Raw genomic sequence first — 22,793 nt, 5'->3', positions numbered from 1 at the left:
AGATGGCACTCCGCCTTTGCGCAGGCGCAGGAGTACCGCGCGTCAGAGCATGCGCGCTCCGAGGAGTCTGAGCGCCTTTTTCCTCTTTCTTTTTTTTGTCTCTTTCTCTCTCTCTCTGCGCGCCATGCGCGCCGGAAAGGGTTGCTTTTCATTTTCATTGTTCATAATTTTTTCATGAACGAAGGAAATGCGCTGGCAGGTTGTATTACAAATGTTGTGGGCTATCGTATGAGACTGGAACGCACACATGGATGAATGCGCTGTTTGTAAAAGCCGTAACAGGGCCCTTCAGGCACTAGCATTATCGCCAGCGACAGTGAGTAATACAGCGCATTTATGGCATATCTTCCAGCGTACCACCACATGTGATGCCCGCACGTATGTTAGTGCAAATTTTCCGTTCCGATCATAGGTCAAAACAATTAGTATAGCAATGAGGTACTCATATGCGTGGCCGCGCAGGAATACCGCCTGCGAAATACTGCGCGGGCTCAGATAATTTGGCCCATATTTTAAGTGAATGAGACACTTTGATGAGATTATAGTGCAGGATATCAGCCAACGAAAAACCGCCCGACGTTGGTGATGCAGCCAAGATATGAAGACAATGTGAAAAGCATCTGAATATTGGACGACACACAACGCGCACACCACATGCGCGACATCGGTTCATCGCACACTCACAAAATCTGCATTGTCAGCTACAAACATTGCGAGTCTCTGTGCTGTTAGCTTGATGCCTGTTTGGAATCCACTTGTAGCTGAAGCTGGCGTTCATAACATCTATTATAAGAATGGAACCGGCGTTTTGCTTTCTTTATTCTGCTGCCGCAAAAGTCATGGTATGGCAACTGTGAAGGCTGCCTTGGGATAGCCGAGAGCGACTACGTAGATCATATTATGGGGTCAACAAATGCGGAGGTATGCACGATGTGTAGGCTAAAGTCTACAAATAGGCTCTACAGCAACCTCAGCAGTATACAACTTCAGTGGCTTATATCAAACGCAGCTACGTACTATCCATCGGTGCCTGCGCTTCGTTACAGCGTACAGCCCAGATTAACGATTTTATTTTTCTATTGCCAATCTATAGAGGGCATTTAAACCTGAAGCAATAAGAATTTTACAGTATCGGCTGTTTTGTACTTCATCTCACGCCTTACCACAATCGGTATACGGGCTGTTCGCACAAGTTAACATGACCTTTGGTGACGTCCCACCCTATGGCCTTACCGGCGGTGATATAAGAAACCGTGGAAAATAATTCGAATTGCAAAGAAGTATACGGGGCGTTTCTCTTAACTTGAGCCAAACTTTAACATATGCAAATGCTACGTATCTGGAGAGAACCAAGGTAATGTTGTTTGTCATCACTTGAAGATGCTCAGATTATTTTTTTTGAATTTGCCTGATTAGATAATTAGTGTTAATTTAATTCTCAATTATTTTATATATATATATATATATATATATATATATATCTGTGTGTGTGTGTTTACGGGAATGTGTGCATGTACGTGTTTGTGAATGACTACATAGAGTGGGAGTTGACAAGAAGAAATAAGAAATATACACCTTATTGACTCTCGTGTCTGCAGACAGTCTAAAGACGAAGAATGAACAACAATAAATAGAGACTGTATCGATTTTTGTCTATAGGTAGTCTATAAAGGGGAAGTAGACAAAAAAGAAACAAACACCATATCGACTTTTTTCTATGGACCGTCTATAGACTGCGAATAGACAAAAAGAAATAGAAACCTTATAGACAAAAAGATATAGAAACCTTATTGACTTTCGTCTATAGAAAGTCTATATACAAATAATAGACAAAAATAAATAGAGACTGCATCGACTTTCGTCTATAGGTAGTCTGTAGAGGGGAAGTAGACAAAAAAGAAACGAACACCTTATCGACTTTTTTCTATAGACCGTCTATAGACAGCGAATAGTCAAAAAGAAATAGAAACTTTATCGACTTTCGTCTATAGAAAATCTATAGACAAATAATAGACAAAATTAAATAGAGACTGCATCGACTTTCGTCTATAGGTAGTCTATAGAGGGAAAGTAGCCAAAAAGGAAACGAACACCTTATCGACTTTTTTCTATAGACCATCTACAGACTGCGAATAGACAAAAAGAAATAGAAACTTTATCCACTTTCGTCTAAAGAAAATCTATAGACAAATAATAGACAAAAATAGAGACTGCATCGACTTTAGTCCATAGGTAGTCTATAGAGGGAAAGTATACAAAAAAGAAACGAACACCTTATCGACTTTTTTCTATAGACCATCTACAGACTGCGAAGAGACATAAAGAAATAGAAACTTTATCGACTTTCGTCTACAGACAGTTTACAGACTTTCTATCGAGAAAGTCCAAATCTATAGAAAGGCAAGATCGTCTATAACATGTCTATAGACTTTCTATACACAGTCTAAAGTCATTTTTGTAAAGGAGGCGTGATTACCTGGCTTCTGGATGCTGTGCCGTCGGTTGCGATCTAGGCGGATATATTTGCGGATATATGTATTTCCAAATGTTACGTGTGCGCCGAACGCGAGCACCAGCGAACGAGCTGATATGAGCCGTGTACGTTGACCAAGTACGAGCACGTATGTTCGGCATAATAAAAAATAAAAAGACTTCCTACATAAAACCTAAACATATATTATCGGTTCACAGGCATCTCTAATGTGCACCGACCTGTTAATGAAAGGGTGAATTATGCTTCACGCATTCTATTCCTTACTTTATTTTCTTTGAATTAGCCACTCGGTATGCGCCATTGGGGGTGTGCCCGTTCTTGGCTACTCCTCCAAAATGAGCATTTCCTACGGCAACAGAAGACGCATAGAAATCCTAAATGTTGCTTGATAAGTGCACTTCTTCGTGCATGCACCTGTCATCACCATTCTCCCCTCAGGAAACAGAGAGAGAGGGAGACAAACGGGGTGGGAAAGGCAAGGAGGTTACCTGGAAGAGATTCTGGTCCGCTACCTGTACTGAGTGAAGGCTAAAGGGAAATGAAAGATGGAAGCAAAAGGGGGCCGAGAGCTAACTGCACGAAGAACGAAACAAATAAATAGCGGAGGCGGGCAACGTCCATGAGATCTATAGTAATCTCTCTAATAGGCCACTCGAACGCAATAACTTCCCTCAGCAAACATCATCCATCACATTCGTCTTTGCGTCATCACTGCGTATACGTCTCTTTTTTTTTCCTTTCTTCAAATGGGGGGGAGGGGGGGCAAGAGGGAGGACTTGCCGCAAGGGATAAAGAATTAAAGAAGGCTTAAAGAAAAGCTTCGAACTCGGCGTCGTGCAAGAACTGCAGCAGTGTCTTCCCAAACTTGTTGTCCATCTCTCAACGGTCGCAGTTTTCAGGTAGGCCTGGCTTCAGTACAGCCTTTCCTAAATTCTGATATCTGATCGCCCGCGTTCCAGGTCACATCCAAAGCAGGCGTCGAGCATCCGACGTCGTCACAGGTGACGAATACCTGGCGCCTGTTTTATGGACCCTCAAACATCTGGGACCAAAAGTGTGATGACATCACACTCTGTGGAGTTATGTGGTGTTTGCGTGACATTAAAGTTGTGATCTTGGAAATCAATAAAACTAAACATTTTGTGAGATTGCGCGTTGCGTGACATAAATGCAAATGACATCATACGCATCGCCTCTTAAATTAACTGCTTAACTAAAGCTTCGCTTCACGTATATTCCAACATGTACGTTGGATCTGCATTTTTCTTAACGTCTTGGAGTTTCGTTTGTTCCATCGGTCCAAAATGTTATTGACTTTTTTAACGAAATTACAGGCCAAGGATATTATACGAATACTGGACCTGAGTGCACGTGACATGGGCTCTGCGTATTTTTGCAGAGCCCCTTTCGAGGCCCTCTTTTCTCTTCCTTTTTTCGAATCTCTGTATTCTGTGAAAACTTATGTTAGGTACTTTTGCTTGTCTGCGCTTGTTAAATCCTGTGATGCCCAAGCGCACTTGCACATCACGGAAAATTAGAACAACTTGTTCACCTTCACTTCTCGCCATGGAAAGTATATTTGTAGAAAAGTATTGTAATGGCACCGCAGTAAAATGTTGTCGCATTCGCTTCTGTCAGGCCCACTGTTTCTTTGATGAATTATTATCGTTCGCGGGCCTTAGACGAGGTCGGCTTATGGCTACTCACGGAATCCCTCGAACTGCACTCAGACTTCTACGCTAATAAATGCAACTAGTGGTAGCCGGCTATGAACACGTTTACAGTTGCCAACAAGTTTTCTGGACAAGGGCTATCGCCATCTTGTAGTGGCTTGCGGGAATAAACCAGCGCGCGAGTATATACTGAGTGTCCTATTATAACGTTAACAGATTTTTTTTTTTAGAAATCTCTGGTGGCATTCAGTACAAATCTACGCATTGAGCGGGAATGCTCGGAGAAGCGTACAATACTTACTCTGGAAATCAATATCTTTAATTGACTCATTAACGAATTTCACTAACTTTTCAACTAATGACGTTAGCGCACATTTCACTAACTTTTCAACTAATGACGTTAGCGCACATATTGAAATACACGAATTGAAGCCAGCGATTTCACTAGGCACATGCACATGAAATGAATTCGCGAACTAGCAACGTTTTCGAGGTAAGCGCACTAAAAATGCCTTAAAATGCACTGTTGGTCCCCGTACTTTTTTTAACAAAACACATTTTTATGCATTGGAGCTCGAAAGTTTCTAGAACACCAATGCATTTCGTCGCAAACATTGGGGAAGCATATCGCGAAGCTCGTGTTATTCTCACCGAGTGAATATGACTGTAAAAGTCACCGGCTGAATTTCGTAAATTGCAATATGCCTCTCAAAGTAATTAATCGGAAAGTTAACTAGCAAAACTTGTTATTATGCAAATAGTCACTTTCATTTCCTCTGCAAATGTCTGTTTGTGAGAATAACCTAGCTCAAGAAATAGAAATGTGCTACATTTCACGGATGATCTTAAAAATATTATGTTACCGATAAACCAAAACACCCCATATATGTGTGGGATACGCTTAGAGAATATTGTAATACTTAAACATTATTTGGCGAGTACCCCAGCAAAATATTCCCGTCCTGTGACGCCTTATTTCTGCAAGATAAGTTCATAATTGGTCAAGTTAACAAATGTGGTCGTTATAATAGCGTAATAGTAGGCGATTGGTAGCGTTGGAAATAAATAAATAAAAACTGACCGTTGCCGTGTCAAGGTAGTAACAAAGAAAAAAAAACTACATACGGGTTGGCTGCACCAACAACGGAATATCGTGCGAAAGCACATTTTCTTGGACCAAATTAGCCATGTTTTGCACCAAGTCAGGGCTTGCTAGGCCTTTGTTTGACCGGTTGTTAATTGAAACCTTTATAGTCGTGATGTAGTTGTTAAACTGTTGTTTCATTGCGCACATGATACGCAAAGTCAAGCACCTTGGGTGGCAAAATGCATACAGGGTTACTCGGTGGACACAGGAGGAGGACTGCGGACTTGCACAAAGACTGTCTTATGGCATCACGCCGTATTGGCCATTGTTGTAGTGCAGCCTTCGCACTTGCGCGAAGGGTACGCGAGGGAAAACCCTGCGCTCCGCTATACAGTTGCGTGGAGGGAGCTGGACAGGCTTGGGCGTACATTTATATCCATTGCTCACGGAGTACAAAGGCACTTTAGTTTGGGCGAGCGAATACTTACACGTTCTACGCACGTTAAATGAAGAGAATTCTACAACGTCGGAAAAGGCCAAGGACAACGTCGCGTACATGGGGGCCGTGACGCAGTCCAAGTACTTCTTGTGCCGCAGTTTGTCACACGCAGAACCAGCAAGGTCAAACAGGTTGGCGATGAAGTCTCGCTCGAAGATAGATGTCGAAGCCGTTGCCAAAGACAGACGTTCCTTGGCCTTGCGATGTTGGTATGCAACGTCCGCGGCTAGTTTGGTTTGTCGCTGTTCATCCGTTTTGGCAACGCACTTGACATGCTTGTGCAATCGTTCGCTCTCCAATCACTTCTGTCGTTCCTTGGCAGCTTCGTTGGCACGTTTCAATGCCATGAATTTTCTTCTTTGCTGCTGCAATCGCGATCCCTTGGCCGCATCTTCTTCATCGGTCGACTTCCGCTGCCTCTGTCGCCGATCTCGTTGTTGTTCCGTGCGTTTGAAGCGATGAATTTGATACCAATTCGCTTTCCATATTTATTTCACATATACGCACGCGGGCGTATGTGTGGAAAGAAGAAAACCCTCCGCGCAGGCTGAGGGGCTATGGTATTGTGCTGCTAAGAATGATGTCGGAGGATCAAATTCCGGCCACGGCGGCTGTCATCTTCGCCGCCATCGAAGATGGCGGCGAAATGCAAAAACGCCTGTGTGCCGTGCATTGGAGGCACGTGAAAGATCCCCAGGTGGTCAAAATTAATCCGGAGTACCCCACTACGGCATCCCTCATTAACGGATCTCGGTATTTTCACGTAAAACCCCAGGATTCAACTTAATTCAAGAAGGAGGCTGCGCACGCGAAACGCGAGTGAAGAAACGGACGTATGAGGAGGCTTGACACACACACAAAAAGAAATAAAGAAAAGAAAGCTGGTTACGGTCGCCGTCGCTGCTTCAAGGTTGTAACAGAAAAGAAAAGAAAAAAGAAAAGAAAAAGCTGTGGCCTGGCAAAAAAACAAAAACCGATTGTTATGGCGTTTCGGCACAGTTTATACGCTATCAGTGCAAAATAATTGCATAATTGGTCAAGTTAACACATGCGATTCTTATAATAGTGTTACAGTAGGTGATTGGTAGTGATGGGTAGACATGCATAAGCTAGCTAAATAAGGAATAAGGAAGGAAGAGGGAGAAAACAGTTGAGTGACAGAATGGTTACGCATTAGACGACAATTGTCAGAATTTTTGTAGTGTGTATATATATATATATATATATATATATATATATATATATATATATATATATATATATATATATATATAATTTCGAGAACATGCAAACCACCCAGCGCGTCATTGCCATTGCCTAGGTATTTCTTTTTCTCGAAAATGTTCGCACTCCGCAGTGTGGGTGCACGCCTGCCGCGACTAAACACGTTATCTAGTGCGGTAGTTAACAATTAGTATAATGTACGGAACTATCTACAACTAAAGACGCACTGTAGTGTCTGACAAACGTTATTATAGGAGATGCGATACCTTTCTTGTGCGTAAATGAAAAGTTTGAGTTGTGGAAGTCTGCGTAGCAAACCTTTATACGCTGGGCATTGCACGGTTAGAGGGAAGGAGGAGATGGCAGCAGATTCTTCGCTTGTCGTACTATCTCCAATTTTTCACTTATTCTGCCTATCCACAAATTCGTAGCTTTTATGCGCGCTCGAAATCTGTAAATACATACGTTACTTCACTTTATTTTGATACATTGCAATGCATGCCGTGAGCCCCAGCTCTGGCTATGTATTGGAAATTTATGTACTTTTTTTCCTTCTTGGTTTCTTCAGAATAGCATAACGGTAATACACCTCGAACCAGACGTGGACACATTCGAGAGGGAGTCCTCAGCCTCACGGGGTGAGGTGAAAGTGAGATGAGGTGAGACGAGGATAATTGCTGCGGATGAGAGTTGGTGAGGGCGGCCATGGTGAGGTGAGAGGTACGGTGAGGGACAGTGACGATGTGAGGCTAAATGACGAGTACATTATCCATATCCTGAACTGCAGAGACGTCGCTTACGTAGGTCGTAGTCTGGATGGGCTTGAGGTGTGAAGTTCGGAAGCGCACTTGCGGGAAGCGTATCGCGATCAGATGTACGTAGAATACCACTTGTAACTGAACTTAGTCTTAAATGGCTGATGACGTTAGGTGTAGCTAAACTTAGCCACTGGATGCTGCAGCACCAACGAAATTGGGAATAGCGATTGCGACTTTTTGGCGTGACTTCAACGTTTCTTGTTTTTCTCGCGATTAAATACCACCGTTGGGCTCACTACTCTATTCGAAATAAACATCCTGGAAATCACGTTTACTTGGTCTGATTAGAGAGGGGGAAGAACTTGAGGTTTGAAGCTTTTTAGACATTGATAGCGTATTTTGACCTAGGGAGGGACACATCAAAAAGAAGAAAATAATTGACGTTGATACAGATAAAGCTCGACAACAGTGCAGCCAAAACTGATTTGTTGTGTGGTTCGGATGGCACATGGTAACGGTGGTCGATTGACATTATTTACAGTAAACATGCAACATAAGTGTTTTAGCTTCACCTCTATAACGTCGTGCTGCTGCGCCGATTCTTACAAATAAGCCCCACACGGTAGTTGATTAGTATACAGGTAGTTCATTATTTAATCACGAATTCCAACAAGCTCTCCGTTTTGAAATCCCGGTAACTAAGGTTAAATTTACTGCAGATGAGAAAAAAACGTCACTTGCGAATAATTTAAAAAATATGTGAGCAACTAAGCGCAGAATACATTTACGCTCCATCTAGTTAACCATCCATACACCATGGTGAAATATTATGGTAAGCTTTACGGCAATAACAAACATACTGAATGCAGGACCAGTATTCGCTTCAGCTTTTTAGTACATGCCGATGGCAACAACGAATACGGTTTCCCGTCCAAGAGAGAGAGAGAGAGAATGAAGAGGAAAGGCAGGGAGGTTAACCAGATATGAGTCTCCGGTTTGCTACCCTACACTGGGGATGGGGGATAGGGGTTGGAAAGATGATAGAGAGGAAAACGAAAAAAAAAAAATTAAAAAAAGGAAATTAAAAAAAAAAAGGAACGCGCACTCATGGAGACACACACACAAAAGGCGTTCCAGTTAAAGTCGTTCACACAGGCCGGTAGATCGCAAGAAGCGCAAAAGCGCTTGCACGGCCTTCTTTTGTGGAGGTAGGTCCTTTCGATGTTGTAGAATTCTTTTTTCGGATAGCGGTTGGTCGTCCAGTTGGTCAAGTTCGTGGCTAAGGCATGCCCTCTGTGGACTGTACTGCGGGCAGGCGCACAAAATATGGCCAATTGATTCTTCATGGCCTCAGTGGTCACTGGTTGGTGTGTCGGTCATCCCTATGCGGAAGGCATAGGCTTTAGTAATGGCAACGCCCAACCAAAGTCGATATAACAGCGTGGCGTCTCTACGGCGAAGCTGTGATGGCGCCCGAAGACTTAATGTTGGATCAAGTGAGTAGAGTCGCGTATTTCTTAAATGTGGCTCATTCCATTGCGACGCGGTGCACTGCCGAACAAGTAGGCGGAGCTTCCGTGCCGCGTCAGTTCTAGAAACAGGAATTGGGACGTGACGCTCCTCAGTATGGGCTGAGCGGGCAGCGTGATCCGCCCGTTCATTGCCGATAATCCCGCAGTGACTTGGAAGCCACTGGAAGGTTATTTCATGGCCTGCATCACTTATATGGTGTAACGTCTCGGTAATATGGAATATTAGCTGTTCGTGTGGTCCGCGTCGTAAAGGTGACAGTAGAGACTGCAGTGCCGCCTTCGAATCGCAGAATATTGTCCATTTGTGTGGCGGTTCATCACCAATGTGATGAAGGGCAGTAAAGAGCGCTGCGAGCTCTGCTGCCGTCGATGTTGTCACGTGGGTCGTCTTAAATTTAATTGTTGTAGCTTTCGCTGGTATGACGACTGCCGCCGCGGAGCTGCTTGGAAGGACTGATCCATCAGTGTAAATATGCGTAGAGTCACGGTAGTTTTCGTACAAATATAGTAGCGTGAGCTGTCTAAGGGCTGGTGATGACAGATGAGCTTTTTTCGAGATACCAGGTATTGCGAGGTTGATTTTTGGCTGAGCGAGGCACCATGGAGGGATCGAAGGTCTCGCAGCCGGAGTGAAACAAGCTGGCAATGATTCATCATATGCAGTTATCGTTTGGCTGAAAGATGTCTGTGGCCTGTCTGCTGGTAGAGAGGCTAAATGGTGACGAGGAGTCCTGGCTAGATGCCTTATATGGGTCCTGAGTACTTCAATTTCAATGTGGGTCATGGATACATGTCCAAAAAGTGTGTCATGGATACATACCAGGGACAGCACAGTGGTTGGGTCCCGTTATTTCTACCATGTACGATTATGTAGGCCTATTTAGCTACCAGCGGAACGGCGTAATTACTAGAACATATTTTTCGCTTTGCCATCTACCGAAATGCAGCTGCCGTTGCATAAATAGAACACGTTAGCTCATGCTCCGCACGAAAGGCTTTAGCTACTGAGCGACCACAGCACGCTTGCGCACAGGAAAAAATTCAGCCTTGTTACAGTGGTGCATGCAACCTTGCAGTGGCATTCAGTATTCGCACTAATTAAGATCGCCATTGGATGGTTTACTGTCTTGAAAACAAGTATGTACTGTCCTTCAATGAAGTGCTACAGCGGCAGTTATTGTCTTTTTTTTTCTTACTGCCCCCCCCCCCTCTCTTTCTTGATGATGTTGCTTTATTCACTTGTTCGGCGCTTTTCACTGCGATGGTGCAGTGCTACATGCCTGTATGTAGTGATGGGCGCTAAGTAAATTATTATTTTCGGACAAGGACGCCATGTCGTGTGCTACCGTGCTCGTACCTATGAATATGTAGCAATTTTCTGGCGTTTCGACTATACTTTGTTTCTTTCTCTATCGGCAAATGGACAACCTTTTTCACGTGAACAGTGCCGTAAATTTTAGCTCATAATTCCAGTACAGATGAAGACAATGAAGACAGAAACTGCTCTAGCAGGCGAGAAGGGTCTGCTTCCAACCTCTCCCGTAACACGCCACTTATCCCTGTACAGTGAATCACAAAAGTTTACAGACCACGGGATCTAAGAAAGCGTTCCATTTCCGAGAAGCCTCTAACAGTAGTCAGTGAAACCGAACATGAGAATGTCGTTCACATATGCTGGTAGAGGCTGTAATTGCGAATACTACGCTGCGTTGTGAGGTTGGGCAGAAATTCAGCTTTTTCTCAGATTTCGTGTTACGTAAAGTATTGTGGCCGAATGCACATACACTGGCATTAGGAGAAAAGCAAACACCACTGCTTTATTTTTTATTTATATTTGCAGCGCGTACCTTTACACTTGCTCTAGGCTTAAAAGATTGCACAGAAAAGCGCTCATGGTCAAAGAGTGAAATCTTCTGATCTGTCCGTCCCACATTCACACGGGAGCCGGTACACACAATGCCGCTGTTAGTTAGCGCCACGGTGTAGAAACGGCCCCGGTTCCATCACTCCACAGTTATTCCTTCCGCACTTATCCTTCGTTCTTGATTTGCCCTGCGCTTAGCAGACACCTCCCTGCACCTCCCCCCTTTTCCGTTCTTTCGCGCGAACGCACATACTTCTCCCTAATGAGTCCGAGCTGGCGAGTACTGGAGCGGGGCTTAATAAATCAGTTCTTGCGAAAGCACTGAGGCTACGATAATGGAGTGCGGCTGCTAATGATCCTTCGTGGCTCTCCTTGTCTGATATTCCTCCCATTACTGGCCACCGTTGGCGCGTATGGAGCCGAAGGATACCTACGAAGACCCCTCCTCGCTGAATTAGCCTTGCGCCCGCGTGGAAGTGCGCATTTTTTTGCGTGCGTTATAATGCGCGCGTGCAAATATGCGCACGGTGTGGTGGGAAGAGGATTGAGCCAATTTTCTGCACTATGAGATAACTGAGTGACAATGAATCTTGCGAAGGACAGCCTCATGTCTAAAACCTGCAAAGGAGTACTTCTTTGCAGTTTTTAGGCATAAGGATGTTCTTTCATTAGACCAGGACCACCTAAGTTGTGTGTATACTCGCCTCGTTCAAAGAAGGCACTTCTACCGTGCGATTCATGTCACTCAAAGCTGTTCAAAACGGGTATTGTGGTGTCATGTTTGGGGCGATCTCTTGCCAAGTCATGTCACCATATGGTCCGAGCTGGTTTCTCCTCACAAGTTAAACGTCTCCGTAATGCAGGTTTCCCGCAGGCCGTACTCCGGGCCATAGCTGAGTCGCTGTTGAAGGCCATATGCCTTCTACATGCGATCCTGCGGTTGAGTTAGGAAAAAAGAGAAAGAGGCGGAAGTTTGAGGCAATGCCATATGTTAATAAGGTTTCGCACGGGATGAAGAGGGTGGCCGGAAAATTCCGTGTTGATGTGATTTTTTTCAGTGCCCTGCAAGTTGTCTCGTTTATGCGCCCTTTCCAACGTTGATAACGTTGAACCTAAGAGTAATAGATGTGGCACAAAACACAAACGCACGTATGTACCATGCAGAACAGAAGCGGTTTACCACTTTCCGCTGACCTGTGGAATGTTCTATGTGGGGCAAACCAGAAGATGTATCAACAATCGTTTAATGGAGCACTCATTAAAAGATGGCAGCGAAAAGCACCTGCCAATTCATCATAGGTCTTGTGTTAAGAAGTGCAAGCCAATCTTTGACAAAATGAAGGTGTTAGGGCGTAAAGGACCAAAGGGCTCGTGAAATCTTGGAAGCTTCTTTGATAGCAAGACATGGCCCAGATAAGTGCGTCAGGAACGGTCAGTGAATCTTTTCAAGGAAGATCTTGATTTTTTGGGGGTAGATAGCGGCTCCGCGAGGGAGTGTTGGTCACGCGCTTGTGATCTGGCTTGGGCACGCGCATGGTTTGAAGAGGCAGCATTGTGTGATTTCCATAAACCTAAGTCTGTTCCATAAACCGTAAGTCTGGGTTCGTCATGTCTTCTTCTACACTCAGTGTCTCGTCCCTAGAGCAGCTTCATTTCACCAAGAGAGGTTCTCTGTTCCAACAAGGTGCAAAATGGCTACCCAATGAAATCTGTGAAACAAGAACTGAAATTATGAAGAATCTGACGAGGAGGAGCCGCATCGGCTCCACATTATGGTTTCTAAAGAAAAATTTTGTTCGAAAGAACAGTTAGCATTTCTGAAACTGCCAGATTTCCGCCGAAACTTCAATAATAGATTGAGCTGACAAAGGTCTCTTTCTTTTATTAAATGAATGCGAAAATATGTGTGTAGAAAGATTCGCTATAGAAGAAAGTGGCACAACAGTGTAGTTTGCCACAACCTGGACGACGGGGATTTCAAAATGCGGCCAAAACTATTTGGTCGAAACTTATTTAGGGTGATTTTATTATTGGACGGTTATGCTTTTCTATTTATCGTATAATCAGTGTCCACCTACTCAAATAATGCAATTATAGAATTAGAATTGTGCGATCTGCTGAAGGCGGTTATCGAAAATCGTTGTGAGCGAAAAAAATTGAACTCCTAACATAGTATATTGCAATACTAAATTCATAGACCTCATATGCATCGTTCTTTTAACCTGTTCTCGTTCGCTTTACTTTTGTTAATCTGACTTCTCAATAGCGAAATTCTATCGATATATTTATTTTTATTATTTAGTTTAAAACTTTGCACTTGCTTGATCCTTTGCCTCTCCGCAGTAGTGGAGCATGCCTTGCTATGCGTCCAGAAATAGAGTTCCTATTCCACGCTGCGCGCTTTTAATGACTACTTTTTAACGAAGGTCACTGACATGGCAGAGTAAGTTCCTCAATTTAATTTAATATGAGGGACGGCTTTCAAGATTGAAGCATAATGGAAGGAAATGCTGAGAGCACAACAACACACGCTTGTGTTTTGTTACCCTACACAATGCGAAGGACGTTGAGGGATGAGAAGAGATATATAGGGTACCGAGAACACTGGCAACGCATTCATCCGAAGGTGCCCATTGAGGCTACAGTCAGTCACTGAGTTCTGTCGACTTCAGGAACTTGCGACGCATGAGGCTATGCTCACGAAACCTTCCTGTTGTGGGTAAAGACATTGAATGCAGGTGATAAACGAGGTGCAGAGTAAAAGGCGCTCGTCGTCGTTGCGGGGCCAGATACACACAAGCTTTTCTATAGTCGCCTCACGCTCGCTCATGTAGCATGATTGGTTTAAACGTCACGGTCAAACACTAGGGCTACGAAAACACGGTTGTGTATAGGGTGGTGTGTCAATTTTTACAATCGTCGGCTTTTCAACATAAGCCTAAGGCACGGTGCACCATCCCATTTGTGTGCGCCATTCCTATGTCATAGAATAAGGATCCCACGGCTGAGGGTCAAACCTGCGACCTTGCGCTAAGTCATAGCAATTGTACCTATAGTCACTAGGATAATATAATCGCTATGCCTATAACCATTGAGAACGTTATAGCCATTGAATGCTATAGCAACTGAGGTCGGTCACCGTTTTCTGTTACAACTGAATGTCTCCAAAGTGGGTGAAGTCCACATACACACCCCGCAAATTCAAACACATGCACACAAGTAGTAGAGTCACCTTGATTTATTTTGCACCCTCCACCTCACACGAATGAAAACAATCTTTCTTGTCTTTTTTTCAGACGGCAGTCGCTACAGCCAGGACCTCTCCCTCACAATGACTACCATAAAGCCCAAGGATACCTGGATTTGTTGAGTATGACAAGAGATGCGATAGGTCCCTGTGGCTTGAACATTTAACCCGTACGCAGCAAGAGTGCTGCCGAACAAAAGTGGAAGAACAGTTGGAAATACGCTGGTGTGAATTTTTTGGCGACATTCAAACAAAATGTAATTACTTCCATCACACGATCGGGAAAGCAAAAGTTCCGTTCGACTCAAGCTGCGTGGCCTTGGCCTGTTTCCTGGACAGCCTCAAGGGCGATGGGTAAAGAAGCAAACGCTGGCTCGAGAACGGCGTCAGTTCAAGCATGCCCTCTGACCTCGTGTTTTTCTCCGGCGCGGAGAACGAGACGATGTCGCTGGGAGCCGTCTCCGTCGAAGACGTCGTGCTCGGTCCGCGATACGCCAGTACGCTTCGAATCAGCCTTATCGGCGTCATGCTGGTCCTGTCGCTCGTGGGTAACCTCTTGGTCTGCTACAGGCTCCTCACGTCACGGCGCCACCGGCTGCTCAAGGCGCAGGTGCTCTTCCTGAATCTTGCCCTGGCCGACCTACTCGTCACGCTGATCACCATGAACTCGCAGCTATTGTGGGAAATTATGGGTCGCGTGTGGATCGCCGGCGACGCCCCCTGCCGTGTGTTCAAGGTGCTGCAGACGTACGCGCTCGTCTCGTCCACGTACATGTTGGTAGGCATCGCTGTGGACCGCCATTTTGCCATCTGCAACCCTCTGGCTCCGGCGCCCAAGCCGCGCTCGGTGGCGGCGGCCTGCTGGCTGCTGTCTCTCGTTCCGTCCGTGCCTAACCTGTTCGTGTTTCGGCTCGTCATGGTCCGCGACAAGTACTACTGTGCCTCGTTCTTCTACATCTACCACGACTCGGCTGCGGCCCGACAAGCCTACATGGCTTTTGTCTTCGCGTTCGTGTTCATCCTGCCGTTAGTGGCGCTTGTGGCGCTCTACACGAGCATACTGCTGCGCATGTGGAAGATAGGCTCAGCTTCGTCCTCTCCGCGGCCGCCCGAGGCGCTGGTCGGCGGTGCGTTCGACGGCGCCTGCTGCGTTGTAGACGGCGCCAGAAGCACAATGCCGAAGGCGCGCCTGCGGACGCTCAAAATGGCTGTGGTGATATTCGTAGCGTTTCTGGTGACGAACCTTCCGTACATGGTGCAGGAGATGCTGCTGGCGTTCGTGGAAAACGTTCAGCTCGGGCCAAACTTGGTCGCGGTTTTCGGCGTGATATCGGCGTTGAACAGCGCCGTCAACCCTTACGTCTATCTGGCCTTCAACGGCGGTGCGGGAGTCACGTGGTGCGACGCTCACGTGTGCGGTCTTTGGCGCCGACTGACGTGCTCTTCGATCTCGAAGCGGACGGTCACGGTGACGTACCGTGGTCCGTGGTCGGCGGGGCAGTCTCGCCGTCGACGGCGACCTCTGACGGCAAAAGCGCCACCACCTGCTCCGGAAATGTGCGAGAGTTGCGAGAGACAGCGACAAATTGAGGAGAAACACTGAGCGAGACATGTAGTGCTCGAACGCGGAATTATCTCGCTTAGATGCAGCTGGCAAATTATGAGTGTTGCTTCCCTTTACGCGAAAAAGCAGCGCAATTAGCAATATGTACTTTGGTACGCTCGTTCTTAAGCGCCAAAACCAAAACTGCACTTACAGCTCACTATAGCTTGTTCGGTGAAAGAAAATTGCGTAATTCTTGATCAGTTCGGGCCTAAAATTGTATTCTTAGTTGCTGTAACTGAGCCAATGAATATGTGCCCAAGAAGTAGAATCAGAAATATAATTACCAACACTAAGTATGACCGTTCTATTTTCAGAAGCCTGGTAAAGCTTTCTTTGATTGTACAAACAGCTATGCCTTGAACTCGGCATTAACACAATGCTGCTCGGCAGAAGACAACGTCACAAATTTTAAACAAACTAGAAACACGCACAGGCCATCCGCTAGAGATTTATTGCAATCAGTACGTTGCTTCGAGGGCCGAAAGCGCCTGACGCATACAGTCAGTTACAGCGAAGCCCTTGAGGGGAAGCCCTTGAGGCGAACCAGCTCCCAGTTTTGTCGTGCGTAATGGAAAACGCCAAGCCTTCCATATTCAACACGCAGGTTGCTAAATAAAGAAATCAATGGTAGCTGCCGCTCTGTTATATGTAATAACCCGCGTCTTATGAAATAACACTACCTCGACGTCTCAAAAAACAACATTGCGCTTCTCAATTTCCCCTTGGCCACATACACACACACGCACTCACACGCGCGCACACACACACACAAAAAAGAACCTTGGAAGTCATTACGAGCCATCTCAGTACTGCAGTTATCTTGATCTATGGCTGCTATACCACGCTTTTACTCCTGATAACAGACTGGTCGAAGTCTGTAGAACGTGAGTGTACTTTGGAAGAGCGCCGACGATAGGCCTGTTGTAAACTCGTGACGGAAACCTAGTGCCTGTCTTAAAGCCAGGGCCTTGATTGCCGAGGCACAAAACAGCAGTAAACTCTAAACAGTATTATACCACTGTACCTATTTTGATAGCCTGTTTATGAGCACACCATAAAATGTAAATCACGGTGGAGTAGGACAAAAAGTATAGCGCAGCTTGTATCCTAGGCGCATTAACAGCAGGATGAATTGTTGAGAACCTTCGTTTGGCACTCTTGGCCTCAGAGCCACCAGAGCACCCTAATGTAGAACGTAGAATGTTGACTAGGTGTGCTGCATATATTCTTGTAAAAATCAATGTGTAATGGCATGTTGTATATAGAACAGACTAACTACAACACAGGCACACGTCGTAGTTCACAGTTACGTTCATGGCGTTAATCCTCAGACCTGTAAAAAAATATTTTCGTGCCTGTATAACTCTGTCTCCTCCAATTGTAATTAAGACATAAAGAGCTAAGCTTCACTTAGGAACCTAAGAGAGAAAGAGAGAGAGAGAGAGAGAGAGAGAGAGAGAGAGAGACGTGAAAGGCTGTGAAACAAAAATAAGAGTACCTAGAGCTGTTCGAATACTTCACGCTCTGAGCTCCAGTCGTTTAATTCTGCTTGGAATCGAACGACTCAATCCCTACGAATAATTGTTGCAGGCGTCATGTAAGTTGAACATATACCATGGCCATATCATATAGCACTATTTCTTCGAAAGATACCCATGCACTAAATTCACGAATAAGAACTACCTTCGTACATGGGTCTTACGGCTAAAACCCTTGCTAGAATGCACTTTGCATGAAGGTAACATTTCTCGTTGCATGTAGTTTCGTACTACGTTTGAGTGTATTGCTTCCTGTTTTGTTCAGAATGTACTTTTCTAGAAACGGAACACTGGCGCCAGCTTGCTCGGTAACGGTGAAGCCGTATCAATGCAGCTACGTGAACTTCGCACACACACAGAAAAGAAGTATATAGTATATCTATAGTAGGTATTCTCTTTTGCTTCCAATCAAATCAAATGTATTTTTCCTAAAAGTGGCTGTGGCTTCAATAAAGGAACTGAATCTTTTTTACATGACGCTACACGGCAGTGCAGGGTACAAAAAGAACGAAATTAAAACGTGGGCAGAATTACATTGACACACATCGATGTATACGGCCATGCAAGAAAAAGAAATGCAGAGAAATACGGAGTACAGATATATTCAACTTGACCGGAGCAAGATCATGGGGAAAAAAAAAAAGGAATGTATGAGCATCTTTACAAAGTGTATCTCTTTACTGTGATTTTCCCATGAAAGTTACAGCAACGAAGCCTTTGGGTGTACTGCCAACGTCATCATCTGGTAAACGGCCCTCATGGCAGACATCAACACCGACGTAAAGGTAATGTGAGATGACATCACCGCCAACCCTTCGTAAATATTTTCTCGAAAATCCCTCTCATGGAGATGTCACGCAGTTCAATCTATTCAGATCGATTACCTGATGACCCGGGTATTACTTGCCCGCAGGCTATAAAAAAAGTTGACTAATCTGATTTTTAATTATGTACTTCAGGACGCATGTTCACCTTACGAAATCTAAACTGAGAAGCATTGAAGTTGCTTGGCAGGAATTTTAAGACTTGCTCAACATGCGAGATATCCGTTCTCAACCTCCGCTAAAATATATACTGTCGTTCGAGTAAGCGTCTTCTCGAACTAATTGATGTACGCTTTTCGGAAACTCTTAACTACAACGTCAATGTAGGTCATTGCACTCTTCCGATCCGTGCACGCGGAAAGTGGTCGTAGTCATGTAACTTCGGCTATGGAAGCATGACATCACTGCCGCTCAGTTTTGATTTCTGAATTGCAACATGTGCCTTGAAGAAGATAATTATAAAAAATATTAAATCACTTTAATTAGCCAGCTGAATTTTACAATTTCTTGTGCAGGTAGTTTCTACCTCGTTCTGAAATGCATGCAGAACAAGTTTCCCTGTCACAAGCGATCCTTTAAAAGCATGGGTTCGATGTAAATGGTGAAAAAGAAAAAGAAATGAAACTGGTGGTACGTATACCAATGTATTCTGTTGTGCCTGTCAATATGAAATGTCACTTGTTTTCATATGGAGGCTTTAGCTTTTTGATCTTTCGCCCATGTTCACACGGGAAAAATGATGCCTTGTTCATTATTTATTGTTACGTGATATCTGGGTGACACTTGCTTGTGTGTTTGGAAAAATAAATTTATTTAGTCATGCTTGCTGTCACTGCATTATTGTGCACCTCGAGCTTATATGCTTGGAAAGCGCGATTCCATTTTATTCCCATTCTAAAGGCTACGCGCCACATCATTAAAAGTAAATGTTGAAATTTGTTGTCTTCTATTGGGAGCAAAAAGCGCCTGCCGGGTTTTCCATGTCTGTTATTAATATCAAATGGAAGCAAGATTAAAGCTGCTTCGATGAGAGATAACGTGGGCGCCGCACCAACGGCTACCGAGTCAGAACTCCATTGGTCAGGCGACTGCGCATCTCGGAGCTCGGTAAGTAGCCTCGAACCTTTTCAAAAAAGTTATGGTTAACGCCTCTGTGGTAAGTGGCTGTTTCTGTATATAAAAACTGGCGCGATTTCCCACGTGGTCAAATACGAATTAGTAAACGTGTATCAAACACATCATAATTGAGGTATACATCAGCAAAACAAAATAAAAGAAAGAACTGGAGGTAGGCACAGATACGAATCAGACACACCGTAGATGGTACAATATTGTACGCAGTACATCTTGTACTATTTCGTTTGGTATCGTTTCGAGTAAACATTCAAGAACATGTGCGAGCGAATCTGCTCTCCAGAAGGAAAAAAAAAAAGCCCTCCTTCAATGTAAATTCTCGTCCACGTCTTCTTTGCTTGAGGGTGGTGCTCCCCGGTGGTAAACAAATGCAGAGGCACTGATTTTTCTTTCTCTTTCCTACTCTGCCTTTCGCTTTATATCCCTTGCCTTCGTTTAAATCCTTTCATCTCGGTCCTGTTTTATGCCTCAGCTTCAAAGCTTGACAACAGGCAATTCTTAATATTTTCTGCTATAGCATCGCCAGAATTAGGCCCGATATAACAGTCTCGTATGGCATCGATCGGAGTCAACGTTCGCAGGTGCGCGCAGAACAGTCTCTCCTCGAGCAAAAGAAGGAAATGTCACGTTCTTTAGGTAGCGTTCCCCGGTGCTGAAATTGTTATAACATAAAAACATGGCTGGAGGCTATAGCTGCCGCCTCTTTCCCATCCTAGTTTTCACGTTGTGCCACTGACTTCAAGTTATTTCACCTCTGCGCTGGCTCATAGGTAAGATATAGAGAGTCGCATCAGCCGATCATAACGACTACAGGCGTGAGCGCTCTTTCCAGGCGCAGTATTCTTCGCTTTGGTAGCATCGACAGAGCGGCTAAGAGGAAACACTTCTAACCGTTAGTCGTGGAACCGGAGTTTGAATCCACTCCGGGCGTTGCATTCTTTTAATGAATTTTTGCGTAAACATGCAACGCACTTCGAAACTTTTGCGACGGGCAGCGGCGGACATGAAAACGACTACGAAAGTGAGCCAATAGCAGCTATCGCTGTAACAACAATAACAACAAACAAAGAGAGAAAGGTCAAATCAACGTCAGATCAGATCAAGTTGTGTAATGCGAAGCTTTAGTGAAGTGGTTAAATAACTGCTGTGCAAGCAAATCCGACGGGTAGAATGCGGTTAACGTTGATATCGAGCAATGCGTAATATCCTGCAAGGTTTGCTTACGCATCACAAAAGTCACAACTTTCATCTGATGCAAAGTTTGTGTTTGTGTGCTACACCGCGGACAAGGCATGCCTTAATGCAAATACAAGATCAGTCGGATGCACGCTGTGCGGCACCGACGTAGCGATGTCACGATGACCAAGGCGATGTATACATAGCGGGCTTGCGAAGAATGGTGATGACAGGCACGTGCATACAGAAGTACGACAGCTACCTAAATATGTTTGGGGATTCTATGCCATTGTGTCATGGTAGCACATAAGCATTCAAGAGAATTGGCCAATAATGGGACCGTACCCAGCGGCGCAAGAATACATAACAAAATTAGGAATTCAATGAAGCTGTTCAAAATCTCCTGCTTTTTATTTAGGAGGTCTTTGTACCTATGGGGCACAGACATGTACAGGTTTGGAAAAGAAGCTTTGTTTCTCCTCCTCCCCCTCCCCCCCCCCCCCGCCCCCCCTGGTAAATTTCGTGTACGTACAAGTTTCTAGAGAAATAGGCCACTTATATGGCACAGAATGTTTACTGACGAAACATATAGCCAGGTGTCCCTCTGTTCTGTGCAATCAAACAAACTAACACAATCATTCACGAAACAAAACGTGTACGTCGGCTCTTAGGCCTGTTTAATCTATTAATGAAAGAGCGCATGATACTGAATGACCACTTCGATTTCTTCACATTTCTTATATTTAGGCTGCCCCATTCATGGTCAACTGGGCAAGTGCCACAACGAATTATCGCGTTTATATGACACGGAATTTTGGGAGAAAATGTAATGGCAGTGAGAGCCGCTTTCTTTTCGCTAAACAAACAATAAATCGTGACCTATACATACAATGCCGGCCAATAAGTATTTACAACACACAAACTTTATAATGGAACAGGACATGATAATCAAAGGCATCCTTGAGCTTCTTAAAGATCTTACATTTGGGCTTCCACATTCATCGACCACTAGTTATGTGCCAATTGTAGGCTAATCCCCCACATTGAGTATGTACACCACCATGACACGAATGGCATAGAAAGCAGAAAAACTATGTGCGTAGATATGTGTCGTAAACCTCTCTTCACCATTCTTCTCTCGACGTGCATCATGCATTGCTTTCGCCATCGCGACATCGCGGCAACGACGTCGCAAAGTGCAAATTCGCTGGGTTTCATGGTTTATTTCAATGTAGTTAGTCGTCAGTGCATGTAGTGAATAAACATAAGCATCGCGAGAGACTGAAATTGTCACTTATGCGATGCATAAACAAACATTGAATGAGGTAACACGTTGCACACGATGAAAAGAAATGCAATCGCACTAACCGCGGTTATCTGCATGGCATTTAAATATTGATTTTACGTAGATTCTAACATCTGTGCTGAATCTGCGTTATTTTCTACGTCAACCGCTGTGTTGGCTTACGTTGATAGTATCCTACGTTGGTCGATCCTCATCTTCAGTGCCGTGGGATCATCATCATCAAGTGTAGGCCTTTGTTGGTTCGATGCCATAATAGGGATGTCATGATATAAAGAAAAACGAGAGAGAAAAAAGGAATTGCTCGTGATACGTAATTACATGATTCGGTCGCCTGCCGTGCGCAGTACGTCGTGACGTACGCCTTACGAAATGATGGCCTGCCGCCATTTTGACGATTAAATACTTCGAAGCAGAGCTGCCAAGATATTTGCCACCATTTACTGCAGCACTTTAGAGCGTATATAAGCTCTGTAATCGGCGAGACTTGCCAACTTACGCCAAATTCCAGGGTTGGGTCAGAGTGAGGCAAATAACGCTTCGCTTTCGAGGTATGAGCAGCGGGAGAATAGGTCTGTGCGAAACACGTAAGCTCTACATTCAATTGAAACCCTTTTGAACACCCTCCCTCCCTATTCCATCTTCCAGGATGTGCGGGTTAAAGCTGAGCCCTCGACGCCCAGATCAGCCGTTCCGAATGAACACAAATACAAGCGAACAGCAGCGGGCCCGGATCGAAAAGTCCGATTCCTGTAGCTTACGTGCCACTAGGCGTGCACATCAGCAAACTGCTCGAACTCGGCCTCACGCGCTCCGTGGTGAGACGCTCCTCTC

The 22,793-nt window shown here is 44.7% G+C and overlaps 1 protein-coding gene across 1 annotated transcript in view; it reads left to right on the top strand.

Moving 5' to 3' along the window:
• The window catches only part of LOC126541783 (oxytocin receptor-like), a 73,160-nt gene extending 53,992 nt beyond the window's left edge, over positions 1–19,168 (top strand). The window contains exon 2 of the mRNA XM_050188711.2: positions 14,428–19,168. Coding sequence (XP_050044668.1) covers positions 14,776–15,981 — 1,206 coding nt within the window. The 5' untranslated portion in view covers positions 14,428–14,775 and the 3' untranslated portion in view covers positions 15,982–19,168. The remainder of the gene's footprint in view (positions 1–14,427) is intronic.
• Positions 19,169–22,793: the final 3,625 nt, after the last annotated feature.

Source organism: Dermacentor andersoni, chromosome 2 (assembly GCF_023375885.2).
Source record: "Dermacentor andersoni chromosome 2, qqDerAnde1_hic_scaffold, whole genome shotgun sequence".
Lineage (NCBI taxonomy): Eukaryota > Metazoa > Arthropoda > Arachnida > Ixodida > Ixodidae > Dermacentor > Dermacentor andersoni.
This window is presented reverse-complemented; position numbering and strand designations above follow the sequence as displayed.